The sequence below is a fragment of the Puma concolor genome, chromosome E2, assembly GCF_028749965.1.
Source record: "Puma concolor isolate L17-30 chromosome E2, mPumCon1.1.hap2, whole genome shotgun sequence".
Lineage (NCBI taxonomy): Eukaryota > Metazoa > Chordata > Mammalia > Carnivora > Felidae > Puma > Puma concolor.
This window is the reverse complement of record NC_141681.1, coordinates 2,650,306-2,664,301: the sequence shown is the minus strand read 5'-3', so window position 1 is coordinate 2,664,301 and position 13,996 is coordinate 2,650,306. Positions and strand designations below refer to the sequence as shown.

The 13,996-nt window shown below is 57.8% G+C and overlaps 1 protein-coding gene across 1 annotated transcript in view; it reads left to right on the top strand.

Moving 5' to 3' along the window:
• Positions 1 to 3,653: 3,653 nt before the first annotated feature.
• Positions 3,654 to 13,996, top strand: part of JPH3 (junctophilin 3) — a 75,782-nt gene continuing 65,439 nt past the window's right edge. The window contains exon 1 of the mRNA XM_086688736.1: positions 3,654 to 4,357. Coding sequence (XP_086544862.1) covers positions 3,976 to 4,357 — 382 coding nt within the window. The 5' untranslated portion in view covers positions 3,654 to 3,975. The remainder of the gene's footprint in view (positions 4,358 to 13,996) is intronic.

The following is a 13,996-nucleotide window of genomic DNA, read 5'->3' as shown; positions in this document are numbered from 1 at the left end:
CTCAGTTCGTTGAGGGAACGAAACAGGCTTCTGTGGATGGAAGTGGGGGGGGGGCCTTGAAGATGGGGAGCCCAGGAGCCTTTCCGGATCTGAAATCGGAAAACTCGTGGCCGCGGGGAGAGGGAGTAGGCAGGGGAAAGGCAGGGCATGTGCCTGAAGGCCAGGAAGCTTCCAGGCTGGAAGACTAGTCAGCTTGGGTAGCAATCCTGCTCGGTCGCTCTGTTCCCTTCAGGCAGGCAGTTCACAGAGGCAGTCCCCAGGTCGGTCTTTCTGAAAGGTGAGTACAGAAGCCCAGGTCACCTGAGGAGTGCCCGTGAGGTCACTAAGGCAAGGTCCTCATCCCAGAGCCTGGTGCACAGAGCTGTGAAATTCTGCATGGTGCTATGGCTTTTGTTTTTATTTCTGGATTTTGTTTTGAAATTGCTGGGTGGTACTGTGTTTATAGCCTTAGAGAGTTTCCTCCAAAATGAAATCGATACCACCGGCCGTACTTTATGGGGGAATGATTTCCAAATTGCACAAAAGGAATGCCTCTAGGATCTGCATTTCAGAGAATATAAAGTCCGTCACTGCTGGAGCTAAACGTGACCACGCCTGGGAGAGGAGGGAGGGGTGGTTAGGGGAGGTCAGAAACAGGGTCTGTTGGAATTGCTGGGGGGAAGGCTATGCATGAGCCAGAGGCATAAGATGCCGACCAGTAATTGCTTGAAACCAGTCACCATTTCCAACAAGATCTCAGTTGCAATCCACTGCTTATGCGAGGAAGGGCTGCTGAATCAGCAGAAACCGGCTTGGAAATAAAATGGAAGAAAGCAAGTGCAGAGTGTACAAAGGGACAGCAATTTGATGTCAACGAGGTTTGGAGGGAGCAGGCACAAGGTTGGGCCCCCAGGTGGGAATCCACAACCTTCAAGGAGGGGCTGGACTCCTTAATAGCACCACCGTTTCCTTCTTCACTGCTTACTACGTGCTGGGGGTCAGGTCCTTGAATCCTCATGGCAACCGTGTGGGAACTAGTATCTGCCCATTTTACAGATGAGAAAACTGAGCTCAGCAGTATTAAGTGACTGCCCAAACCACACAGCTGGCCAGCCCTGGCGGCAGGATTTGAGCCTGAATCTTTTTCTTTTTTTTCTTAAGTTTATTTATTTATTTATTGAGAGAGACAGAGAGAGAGAGCGAGAGCGAGCGCACACGCCTGGGGCTTGATCTCATGAACTGTGAGATCATGACCTGAGCCAAAATCAAGAGTCAGATGCTTAACCAACTGAGCCACCCGGGCATCCTTTGAACCTGAATGTCTGCAGCCTGTTTGTCTACACGTTCACAATATGTAATTTTTCATTTACACCAAACAGCCCTGAGACACTGCCTCTTTCCATTTAGATTAACAAAAGAAAATAAACGGAAACATAGTAGGAAGTCTGGTAACAACCAACGGGTGGCCAGGGCTGGGAGAGCCAGAAGGGGAAGGCACAGCAGGGCAAGAAGGGACCAGCTCCAACCCCTTTAAGCCCAAGATGTGCTCTACCCAACAATTCCACCCCTAGGCATCTAGAGAAACCTTCCAGGTAGCCAGGGAGGCAGACAGCAACCAGAGGCGCATTGAATCATTGTAATTGCAAATCACAAAGCAAAACTGGAAACTCCCTAAATGCCCTTCTGCTTGTGGGGTGGTTGAGGAGGTGACTGCTCTGAAGGCCAGGCCCTTAGAGCTTTAGGTGGGGTGTGGGGCTTTGGTGCCCAGGGCAAGACAGAAACTTGAGCTTGAACGCTGGGAGTCTTGGGGGGGGGGGGCGGGGGCGTGGCGGCTAGTTTTCCAGCAGGAGCCTGTTTAGCCAAAGATGGGACCAATGCAGGCACGAGAAGGTGTGAGCTGGGCCCCTGGCTGATTGGAAGGCTTCAAATCACGCCTCTTCCGTGGGCTACATCTCGGGGCTCCACCGCCTGGCTGGCAGTTTCTGTCTCCCTGCGGGCGGAGTCTCGGGCGCACTGCAATTAGCCCAGACCCCGTGCAATCTCCCCCCTCCCCCCGCAGCACTCGGGCAGCGGCGCTGCCGTTTGCCGCACACGTTCCGGGGGAGCTGGGAACCCGGCTCCTGCCTGCAGATTTATGGTCCAGGAAATGCATTTTAAATTGGTCCCAGGATACTCGAATCCAGGAATCAGACACCATCGCTTGGGGGTGGAGGTGGGGGGAGTATCTGTGGAGAAAGTAACGCCCTAGTGACAATCCTACTTTGCTCCCCCAAAGCGCAACCGCTCCCGGAGTTGGGGGCTACCTGTTGGCCACGGAGCTGGGAAGGGACGGTATTTGGGTGTCTTTACTCCCAGACATGCGTGTGGCTCGACTTTCTGTTAATTTATGGGGAGGGGACATTCATCAACTACACGTTTTCTGGGGCAGCTGCCTCCCTTCCTCCCACATGTGGCCCCCAAAGTGTCTGTAAGGAAGAAGGATGGGTTATTTGTCCTAGGGGAAACCAACCACCTGTGGTCTGCCAAGAGCGTCTCCAGTGAAGCCAGGGACAGGTGTCGCAGATAGAAGCCAGGCGCCAGGGGCGAGGTGCAGGGTGGGAGAGGGGAAACGCGAAGGGCACCCCAGAACGCCCCAGGCCTGCTCTGCCAGGCTTCACCTCCCGACTCCCGGGAGGGGGCAGAGAGCGCCCTGGGTGCTGGGCGCCTTCCCGTTACGCAGTTCCTGTCCCTTTAAATCTAAGTCCCGGGAAAGGGGGGGTGCTGGGGCGACCTGTCTGGACCCCAATTTCCAGGCCGGCCCGGCAAGGGGGAAGCGGGGCGGGCGGGAGCGCCGCGTAGTGGGTGCGGGAGGGCGGGCGCCGGGGGTCCCCGCCCGCGCCCTGCGCTCTCCGCCCCGGCCCGCAGCGCCCCTCTCCAGATCGCCCGCGCGCCCGGGGCAGGGGGCCGGTTCGGGCGCGCGCGGGTCGGGGTTGGGTGGGGCGGGCGCGCCGGCGGGAAGCTGGTGCGGGGGCGCGCGGGTGGGAGACGCTCGGGCAGCGGGCTGGGTCGGGGGCGGGTGGGGAGGTGCGCGGGCGGAGGGCCCGGTCGGGGGCGCGCAAGGGCGACTCGCGAGTCGGGGAGCCGGGGAGCCGGGACGGGGGCGCGCGGGCGCAGGAGGGGAGCGGATCGGGGGTGGGGGTGAGGGAGCGCCGGTGGGGTGCGGGGCGCGCGGGCAGGGTGTGGGCCGGGGGCGCGCGGGTCGGGGGCGCGGGTGTGGTGCGGGCGCGCGCGCCGCGCCGGCCCGAGCGCGCGAGCCGGGCCCGGAGCGCACGCCGCCGCCGCCGCCCGCCCGCCCGCCCGCCCCGCCGCATTGCTGCTGCTGCCGCCGCCGCCGTCGCCGCCGCCGCCGCCGCCGCCGCCACCGCCCGGCCCGGCCCGCGGCCCCCAATATGGTGCAGCCGCCCGCGCCGCCGCCCGTGCCGCCGCCGCCCGCGGGCCCCGCCGCCGCCCTCGGGCGCCCGCAGCGCGGCAGCCGCAGGTGGGGGGCTGCGCCCCAGGCCTGAGCCGCCCGCCGTCTCCGCCCCGGCCTGCGCGGCCAGCTCGGCGGGCTCGCCTCCGAGGGGCACTTGCCGCTGAGGTGGAGCCGTTTGCACCAGACGCTCCTGCTCCTGCCCCCTCCCTCCCCCTCCCCTCCCCTCCCCTCCCCCTCCCTCCTCCCCTCCGGTCCTGTCTCCAGCGGGAGCGCGAGACGCTGGTCAGGCTCCGCGGCGCAGCTCGAAAAGGAATAATCGCCCCCAATTGACTTAAATTCCGCCGAAGCCGGCGCCGCGGCCTCCCGCCGCCCGGGATCTGCTCGCTGTGTTTTTTCGCTTTCTCTATTCTTCCTTAAAAAAAGAAAAAAAAAAAAAAAGCAAAACAAAACCAGCCAGCCAGCCAACCAAGAATCCGGTTTGTTGATCGCCTTGGTTTTTTTTTTTTTTTTCACCGTTTGCGGGATTTGCAAACCGAGTTACATGCATGTCCAGTGGGGGTAGGTTTAATTTTGACGATGGAGGGTCCTACTGTGGAGGCTGGGAGGACGGCAAGGCGCACGGCCATGGCGTCTGCACCGGCCCCAAGGGCCAAGGCGAATACACCGGCTCGTGGAGCCACGGCTTCGAGGTGCTGGGCGTCTACACCTGGCCCAGCGGCAACACGTACCAGGGCACTTGGGCGCAGGGCAAGCGCCACGGCATCGGCCTGGAGAGCAAGGGGAAGTGGGTGTACAAGGGCGAGTGGACGCACGGATTTAAGGGGCGCTACGGGGTGCGGGAGTGCACGGGCAACGGGGCCAAGTACGAAGGGACCTGGAGCAACGGCCTGCAGGACGGCTATGGCACGGAGACCTACTCAGATGGAGGTAGGTGCCGCCCGGGTGTGGGGGGGGGGGGGCCCGGGCCAGGGGCTGAGGGGAGGAGGAGGAGGGACCTTCTTCTCTTGCCTCTTCTGTTTACCTCTGGGGAAGTTGAGCTTCTCCCCCCAGCGGGGGGGCCGTGAGCACCCGGGGCATTTCCTGGGGCTTCCTGGAGGCCACAGTTGCCCTGGCTACAGGTTGCCCCATGGCCTGGTGGGGGGACAGCGCCCCTGTGCCAGGGGAAGGGTATTGGGGGCTTTCCAGGAGCAGAGCCAGCCCCGGAGCCGTGGAGCTGAGTGGAGGGTCAGTGCATCATCCAAGCGCAGGCCAGAGACCTGCTTGAAAGGCCAGACTCGCCCTGGGCCCTGGGCTCACGGCCTCCTCTGGGACCCACCAAGGGCAGAGGGGAGCTGGGAGAGGGCCCCTCCCCCTTGCTGGCAGAGCTCCCTCAGTGCTGGCCTCCGGGAGTCGGGCCCCAGCTCTGCCTCTTGTTTTCCTGCGGTGCCGAGAGGCCTCCCTTAGTCCTCATGAACCCAAGCCAATGGAAAGGGAGCGATTGGGAGAGGAGCACAAACCCAAAGCAACACAACACGGCAATAAACTTCTAGGTGGTTGGACGCGGGCTAGCGCAGCCAGAGAGGCTGCTGGAGGGAGGGAGGAGGAGGCCCAGGAATCTCGCCTTCCAGTGGCTGAATCATTTCGCCGTTAGTTTAGGGAATGCTCTGTGCCTTCATTCTAACATGCCACCACATTCAGGGCTGAGCCCGCCCGCCTGTCCTGGCTGTAAGATGGTTTCCGTGCAGGGAGCCTCGGCCGGGGCTCCTTTGCAGCTGTGCCCCTGTCCCGGACACTCCGGTGTCCACTCCTCCTTAATTCCGACAGGCATGGAGCATTTTCTGTTCCTGGAAGCCAGACCCCGAACAAGCCTGCTCTCCAGATGCCCCCTTCCCCCACCTGGGAGCTTATCCTCAGAAGTGGCTCTGTGCCTCCCTCTTGGCGGCTTGCTAATTTTTCAGGCATGGATGCCTGGGAAAGGCGTGGGGCGCAGCAGTGACTTGTGTGCTTCTGCTGGGCATGGAAATCATGAACGGACGTGTGGTCTTCTCCCTGCCGGCTTGCTGCCTCCACATCTTAGGAAGCAGGCACTAGACACCTGCTCCCTGGCCACATCCAGGAGTGATGGAGGGCTGGAGAGTAATTATTATTTTGGCTTATGCAACTGAGAGGCAGGGTTCATCATTACTCAAAGGGGAGGAGGCGTGGGGGGCAGTTAATTATATAATGCTCCTGCCTGTCAAAGCCATGCCCAGCCCCGTCCCAGGCGGCCTCTTTGCTGTTGTTGTTTTCATGGAGCAGGTTGGAGAGCCTTCTGGACCCTGGAGTGCAGGGGCTGGACCGAGCAGACAGCCCTCTCCGGGTTCTAGGCTGTGTGTGTGCATGCGTGCGTGTGTGTGCGCGCGCATGTGTGTGCGCGCACGCGTGCACACGGCGAGGCTTGGGCAGCAGATGTGGGTGGCTGAGGTGGGCGGCTCAGCAGCCTGGCGCTCCCAGCTGGGCTCTTTGGGAGCCCAAGGGTAGTTGTCACCCTGGGGGCTCTGCCCATGCTGCTCTGCGGATCAGTCCCTCCAGAGGTGTTCCCAGCTGTGCCTGAGCCAGGAAAGCGGTTTCTAGGCCTCACATGGGAGCCTGGGGAGGAGAGGAGCCAAGCCCCTGTCTCTGTGGAACTCCCTGGAATATCTAAGAGTGAGGTCCAGCTCTCTAGGCTGCCCAGCTTCCCCAGACATCTTGGGTGGCCCACAGAAATCCATTCTCCGTTCAACAGATATCTACTGAGCACTTGCTATGAGCGGGTGCTCTGGGCTCTGGGAAACCAGCCGCGAGTGAAGCAGACAAAAGTTGTTGCCCTCAGAGAGCTTCCACTTTAGAGGGAAAGGTGATGATTCCATTGTGTTTACCGGGTGAGGGGGGGGGTGCGGGGAGGGGGAGAGGATCTGATGCTGTGGCTGGCCATGAGTTTAGGGTTCAATATGTTGACGTGAGAAATGCTTCCTTCCATTGGTCAGTGTTCTTGGATCTCTATCCCCTATCCAGTCAGCGACACGGGATTCTGCTCCCTAAAGTACTTCCCTCCCTCCACATTGCCCTGCTGGAGTCTCCCACGGTGGAGAGGGGGGACCATGTCCGTTTTACAGATGACGCCAGAGAGACCCAGGGGCCCATGGGACAGGCCAGAGCCCCCCAGCCTGTGGCAGCAGAGTCACGGTTGGAACCTTGATGTGTCCCCACATTACACCACCTGTAGGCCAACCGAGGCAGGCTTACAGGCACAGGACTCAAGGGCCGACTGCTCCCTTCTGGTTGGTGATATGGCATGATGGAAAATCGAATTGACCCTTTTGGCCTGGGATAATCAGGCCAAACATCTGGGGCCACCTTTCTGCAACACGGTCTGTGCTTCTCATCAGGAAGGAAGTGACTGTGGAGAATGTGTGCCCTCTAGCAGTCCGTCAGGCCAGCAGAACCAAAGTGGGGGTGTCGCAGCTCTGGGTCTGGATGCTGGTGGGCGTGGCGGCTCATGCTTCCAGGGAGGGCAGGCGGAGGCTTAATGAGTTCACGGTCCCGACTCCAGTCTGACGTTTCCTTTGCACAAGGGGTGGGAATATGGGGCAGGTATCAGCACAGCTCCTGAACCTCAGCACAGGTTCCAGTGCTGACTTGGGGAAACGGCGATTTTCATGAATGATGCACTCATGGCAAACCTATTCTACATTTGGCTGGAATTGGTATGGACTCCATTTCAACTGGGGCCGCTTCTGCCAACTCCTCCCCTTCCAGGTTTATCCTCCCCCAAGTGCAAGGCAGGCGTTTTCTGTGGACGTGGGCTGAGTGACTTCTGCGGTCTGTGGGGTGACCCTGTGGAGAGGGTGAGGCCTTGGGGCACGGGGCGGCACGAGCACATGCTGTATAGAGTTGCAGCCATTTGGGCTTTGTGAGCTCAGACAAGCTACTTGACTTCTCTGAGCCTCTGTTTCTTCATCTGTATGAAGGGCTGGTAATAATATCTGTGAAGTAGGTGGGGATTAATTGAGGTGGCATGTGTGGCTGTGCCAGGAATGTAGTGAGCATTGACTTTTACTTATCGCTATTCTTTTATCACAGCACACGTGCAATGAACGTCGCTTACAGTGACCGTTACCAGGACCGATAGCCAGGTGTGATCATGGTAATGACGAAAATGATGATAAGTGGCGATACTAAACACTTACTGTGTGCCAGCCGTGTGGCCAGTGTTTGCAGGATGATAGCACTTCGTTCCCGTACCTGGGTTGATGCAGGGTTGATTTTCTTGTCCTTCCCATTTCCCACACTGGGAAGCAGAGGCGTGGAGAGATGAGATGATTTGGCTGGTGGGTGCAGGGCGGCATCAGGATTCGCACTCAGGACAGCGATTCCAGAGCCTGTGGTTTTGTGTGGAACACGTTCTCTAAACTCCCTTGTGCAAAACTACCTCCTCGTTCCTTCCTCTTCCTCCGCACCCTGCTTCTCCTCTGGGCGCGGCAGCCAGGAGCTGTAGGCAAAGGCACAGGCGCCCACCCGGGTGTTCCCCCCGCTGCCCTGCCTGCACGCATTGCCCCTTCTCCACTTCTCTACACCCCTGCGCTTGGCCACACAGGTAAACATTTCCTCCTGGTGCCATGTACACAGGACCCCTCGGACCAAAGTTACCCCCACAAATAAACCCTCCCACAGCCCGAAAGATGTGAGTCATCTCACGTACCAGGCCTCCCCCCTCAAATGCAGATTCCGTTCACTGGCCCAGATCCCTCGGCCCACACAAATCACACACGCCCACAGTCAAAATCCCAGGCCCTCTGCGCCTGTGCGCACACACACGCACAATACACCTGTCACCCGGAGATGTTTCCACCCTGTCCCCCAAAACACAGCCACGTGTACCCTCCAAACCCCTCCCGACTCCTGCTCCAGGAGCCCCTGTGCCTGTGCGGGGAGAGTGCCAGCCTTACACGATGAGGCTCAGGTTACAGATGGAGCGGGAGGCTTAGTTTCCACTTTAAACACATGTTTGTGCAGTTCATGCCCCCTTTTAAGGGGGAAGAAGCCCATATCCAATCAAAATAAATGACCATTGGGCGTATTTTTGATGCTAGGCCGTGAATATGTGAAGGCAACCTTTTTAAAAAAGAAAATCCCACTGCCAGGTCCCAGGTTAGGGAGGAAGCAGGTCGGGGACACCAGACATAGGCCAATGGGAGTTCGTTTCAGAAACAAAAGAAGCACTCAGCTATTGGAGATAAAAGCATCTCCTCAGAGATTCTGGTTCAGCCACTTTGGCAAGGGAAAAGGCTCCGGGAGGTGAAAGCAGGAAGAAAAAGCAAATAACTAGTTCTTTGTTGCCAATAATAGCTGAGGAAGAAGTGTTACTGAGCACCCCTCACCCAACATAGCCCTGGAGCCAGAGTTGGGCGCTTTATATCAGGAGCTCTACCCAAGCTGGCAAGGAGGCCAGGGTCAGCACCCTCTGGAAATAGCTGCCCCACCAGGTACTTAGTGAGCAGCCCTGGCTGACGGAAACAGTTAACACAGCTGTCGGGCAGGGCCAGGAGCCTCTGCTGCATCTCTTCGGGGCTCTTTTCCCTCCCCGGTTTCCCCCCGGGCCTGCACAACCGTAAGGACAGCTGGCTATCGATTATGGGCTGATGGCTGTGGATGTAACACTCACAGTGTCCTTTGATGACCACATATCACAGGATATGTGGATTCGTGGGATCCACAGGGGGCGATGTGTGTTTGGAATTTCCACAGTGGTCACCCTCTCTTAGACCAGCCACTTCGCCAATTTGTAGTCTCCTGGCTTGTGTGAGGCACGTGGTGGGTGAAGGCAAGGGCTGCCTGGGGTCCTGGCTGTGCTTCAAACAGGCTCTAGGCATCAGACCAGGGGTTTTTCTGGGTCCACCGAGTCTTTGCGTAGGATAGGGGAGCGGCCGGTCTCTTCAGCACCTTGGAGAGCGCCACACACATGCCGCCATGGCTTTGCTCTCCTTCCTCCCCCACACCACCTCTAACAACCAGGGTGCCCAACTGAGCCTCCCGGCCAGTGACTGCCTGGCCCTGACCCGTCCAGCACATTTGGCCATGAGAAGTTTGCCCGTTCTCACCCTGTTGGTGTCTGGGGGCCACACTCCAAGGAATACCACCACCGGGGGCATTGGCTGTTTGCATCTCGATACTGTCCTGTTTTCCAAAAAAGTTGGGTGCCTCCAGGTGTCTGCTGGTGACCTGAGAGAGCATCTCCTGGCTAGCGGGGCGGGTCCAGGTGAGGTCTTTGGTAAGACTTGTACAAGGTGCTCTGAGTCTGAGGTTCATCTCTACCTCAGGTTGTGTGTGTCTCAGTTCTCACGGACGGTGCATGGTTATAGGTGCGCCAGAGGCAGGCAAAGGAATGGTCTTGTCTGTACCAACCCGTGAAAGACTACTGGGCCACCTTCCTCCTTAAATCAGCACCACTGGAGTACTCATCTAGAACAACCCTGCCCAGCACAGTGGCTGCTGGCCACATATGGCTATTTCAATTAATTATGATGAAATGAAAGTTAGATATTCAGTGCTTCAATCTCAGCAGCCACATTCCAAGTGTTTGATAGCAACACGGATCTGGCGGCTCTCATGGACCATGCGGAATGTGTCCACCGCCACAGAAGGTTCTGTTAGAGTGTGAGCTTCACGCAGGGAGGGGTGGGTCCATGCTGGTCACCACCGTGTGTCCAGTGACTACAATGGTGCCAGCATGCTGTTTGTGGAGTGAATGAAGTGTGCCAAGGCCGTATACGGGGTAATTTCACTCACCATCCTGCCACACGTCCATCTCATTACAAGAACTTACACCCGGGCATTGATAGTTAAAGGGAAAATGTTCCCTGAGACCCTCCTGCCTCACTGAAAGGTCAACCTCACTGAAAATTCTCTGAAGGCATCACTGTTACAAGTCCCTGATGGGGTTTGTTTTGCTCTTGGTGCTGTCATTGCTGGTAAGAGGCCCTGCCAGTGTTTCCCATGAGTGAGGCGGATGGCATAGAATGAAGTGAATCCGTCCCAAGTGTGTTCTCATGATGTGAGGCTGCGATGCAGCCATGGCTGGAGGACACGGCTGGAGCACTGTGTGGTGAGCAGCGTTCCAAAGTGCTGGAAAAGATGCAGAAAAACAAGCAGCCCTTTATCTACCCGTGTCGTAACTCTCTTTACCGCTACGGTTGCCTTGGCTCGATTTGTTGGGTTGTTGAGAAGCATTTACTGAGCCCCTACTACGTGCGAGGTGCAAAGACAGAACAGTTCGGGTCGACCTTCAGTGAATCAACCTGGAAATAGTTGCTGAGTCTGACTGTGTCTTCGTCTGTTCGAGCTGTTGCAAATTACCACAGGTCGGGGGGGTGGGCGGTGCTTCTAAATGACAGTGTGTGTTTCTCCCAGCTCTGGAGGCTGGGAAGTTTGAGATCAAGATGTTGGCCGATTGGGGGCTCCTTTATCAGGACACTGATCCCATTCGTGAGGGCCCCACCCCCATAACCTCACCAGCCCTGAAGGTCCCACCTTCTAACACCATCTCATTTATGACCTCTGAATTTAGGGGACACAGACATTCAGTCAGTAGCAGCCAGTGTGCCGAACATAGCTTGCAGGAATGTACAAGGAACAGGGGGATGTGACTTGTACCAAAAAGTCTGGATGTGAGACAAAAATGTGTACAGTAATCAGGGGTTTCTCATTCCAGAGTTTGAGGACTGATGGAAACACTGCAGGTGAGGGTTCTGAGAAGGGAAGGGGGACGTCTGTGTCCTTGAGCAGCAGAGGCATCCCAGGGGAGGGGTCCGCTGAGCTCCGATGGTGGGAAGGGGATTTTTGCCCCAAGTCTGTTGACCCTGCAGGAGGCATGTTCTCTGTGATGGAATCATGACACTCCTTGTCAACATGTGCCGGCTCCCACCTTCCCGGGGTGACCCAGGGGAGCTCCCTGGTGCTCCTGGAGGCCTCTGGAAACACCCAGGGTCATCTGCGCTGCTGGCTGGGCAGGCTGCTGGTCCCCCACTGTTGCTACTCGAGGCCAGTGCTTTGCAAACTTGACTCTGCGTCAGAATCACCCAGAAGGTGCAGAAAGCAGATTGTTGCCTCACCCCTGCATTTCTGGCCGGAGATGCTGTCTGATAATGTCCATTTCCAACAAGTTTCATTGGGTGCTGCTGCTGCTGGTCTGGGGACTGCACCTTTAGAAGCACGGCTGGAGGCTGGTGCTTCTTTATTTAATGTCCATTTATTTTTGAGAGAGAGAGTGTGAGTGGGGGAGGGACAGAGAGAAAGAGGGAGACACAGGATCCTAAGTGGGGGAGGGGCAGAGAGGAAAGGTGAGACACAGAATCCAAAACAGGCTCCAGGCTCTGAGCTGTCAGCACAGAGCCCAACGCGGGGCTCAAACTCATGAGCCGTGAGATCATGACCTGAGCTGAAGTTGGACGCTCAACCCACTGAGCCACCCAGGTGCCCCAAGGCTGGTGCTTCTTAACCCCAGGTGCACAGCAGAATCCCTGGGATGGTCCCCTTGAGATCATCCCCTTAGAAATGCAGAATCTTTCACTCATCCAGGGCATCACTGAGAGGGTGGCCATGAAGAGCCTTGCTGGGGTTCTGCCTGGCACCACAGCAGCCTGGTTCTGGGAAGGTGGCCTCCTGGCCCAGGAACGTGATGGGAGCCGTCAGGGCCGAGAGCCACTGCTCTGGACAGTTCTTCAAACTCCGGGTCAAGTGGTTCATGAAGTACATGTTGTACTTCATTAAAAAAAAAACCAAAAAACAAATAGACTTGCAGATTTTTAAGCATTGTGCCCATGTTACAGCAAGAGGAGAGCTGCCGTGTGCCGGCCTGTCGCCATGCAGCCCCTCCTGTCTCTGCCCTCTCCTCCTCCTTCCTTACGGCCACGCCAGTCCCTGGATTTAGGGTCCAGCCCAAATCCAGGACGGTCTCTCAAGATCCTTAACTTCATTGCACCCACAGGGACCCTTTACCCGTGTGAGCACACATTCACAGGCACTGAGGTTAGGGTGTGGACGTGTCTGTCTGGGGGACACTGGCCAACCCGCTACAGGGTCTCACGGACTTCAGTTTGAAAGTGCTCTGAAGCACAAACATGCTCACGTCGACCCCAGAGCCGTGGAAATTCCTTTGCAAGAAGGACACTCTCAGTTTTTGAACGTCCGCTTTGTTCCGGGGACTGGCCTATGTGCCTTCCCAGAGTCCTTGCTCCTTTTGTTTATTTTATTTTTTTAAGCTTATTTATTCTGAGAAAGAGAGCATGAGAGAGCAGGGGGAGGCAGAGAAGGAGGGAGAGAGGGAATCCCAAGCAAGCTCCGCACTGTCCACGCAGAACCCAACGTGGGGCTTGATCCTGCGAACCTGAGCCGAAACCAAGAGTCGGATGCTTAGCCGACTGAGCCACCCAGGCGCCCCACCGTTGCTCCTTCTGGTTTTTATTTTTATTTTTTATTTTTTTTTAATTTTTTTTTCAACGTTTTTTTATTTATTTTTGGGACAGAGAGAGACAGAGCATGAACGGGGGAGGGGCAGAGAGAGAGGGAGACACAGAATCGGAAACAGGCTCCAGGCTCTGAGCCATCCGCCCAGAGCCTGACGTGGGGCTCGAACTCACGGACCGCGAGATCGTGACCTGGCTGAAGTCGGACGCTTAACCGACTGCGCCACCCAGGCGCCCCGCTCCTTCTGGTTTTTAAAGTAGCGCCGTGAAGCAGGGCATGCGCTCCCACGTAAGACAGGGCATGCTCATAGGATGGCCAGGCTTGGCGAGGGCACAGGGCCGGTGAGGGGAGGGGGCACACTAGAGCAGTCTGCAGCACCCGCTGAGGGCGCCTCCTGACGGGACGGTCATCTCGGCCACCCCCTGGCTCTCCAGTTGAGGACGCTGAGGCCCAGGGAGGCGCCCGCGGTCTCACAGTCATGCAGAGGTAGGGAAGGATGGCCCGGTCTCCTGAACCCCGGCCTTCGGTGACCCTTCGCTCAGCATTTCATAAACTTGTGGGTTCTCCCGGGTTCCTCTGAGAGCATGGCGAGGCTGAGGGTCCTCTCCCAGGACACACGCAGGGCCCTGCACACATGTGGCATTTTGTCGGTACTTGTGGGGGCTCATGGACTCCCTGAGACTTCTCTGTGGACCCCAGGATAGGAACCCTCCCGTTCTCCACAGGTGCCCAGACACACGGATGTGACCATCACCGCACACGGCAGGTGGGACACGGGAGGAAGGCCAGAGCCAGCAGGCTCTGACCTGTGGGTACAGAGAAAAGGCTGGAGGGGGCAGAGCTGGCCTCCCCACCTCCCCTCCCCTGAACACATCCCTTCTCTCTCCAAGGCCTCAGAGTCCTGAGTTTGTCCTGCCGGGACTCGGCCGTCTGCCCCACCAGGCAGCATGTGATCCTTAGGACTTCATCCCGCGCCCTCCCCACCAGGTCCATAGGCCTGGTGTCAGCAGTCTGGCCATGAGCTGGGAGCCACCTGTGCCTTCTTTCACTCGGTCCCTCTGGGAAGAAGGCATGACTCCTCCATTCTGCAGGGGAAACTGAGGC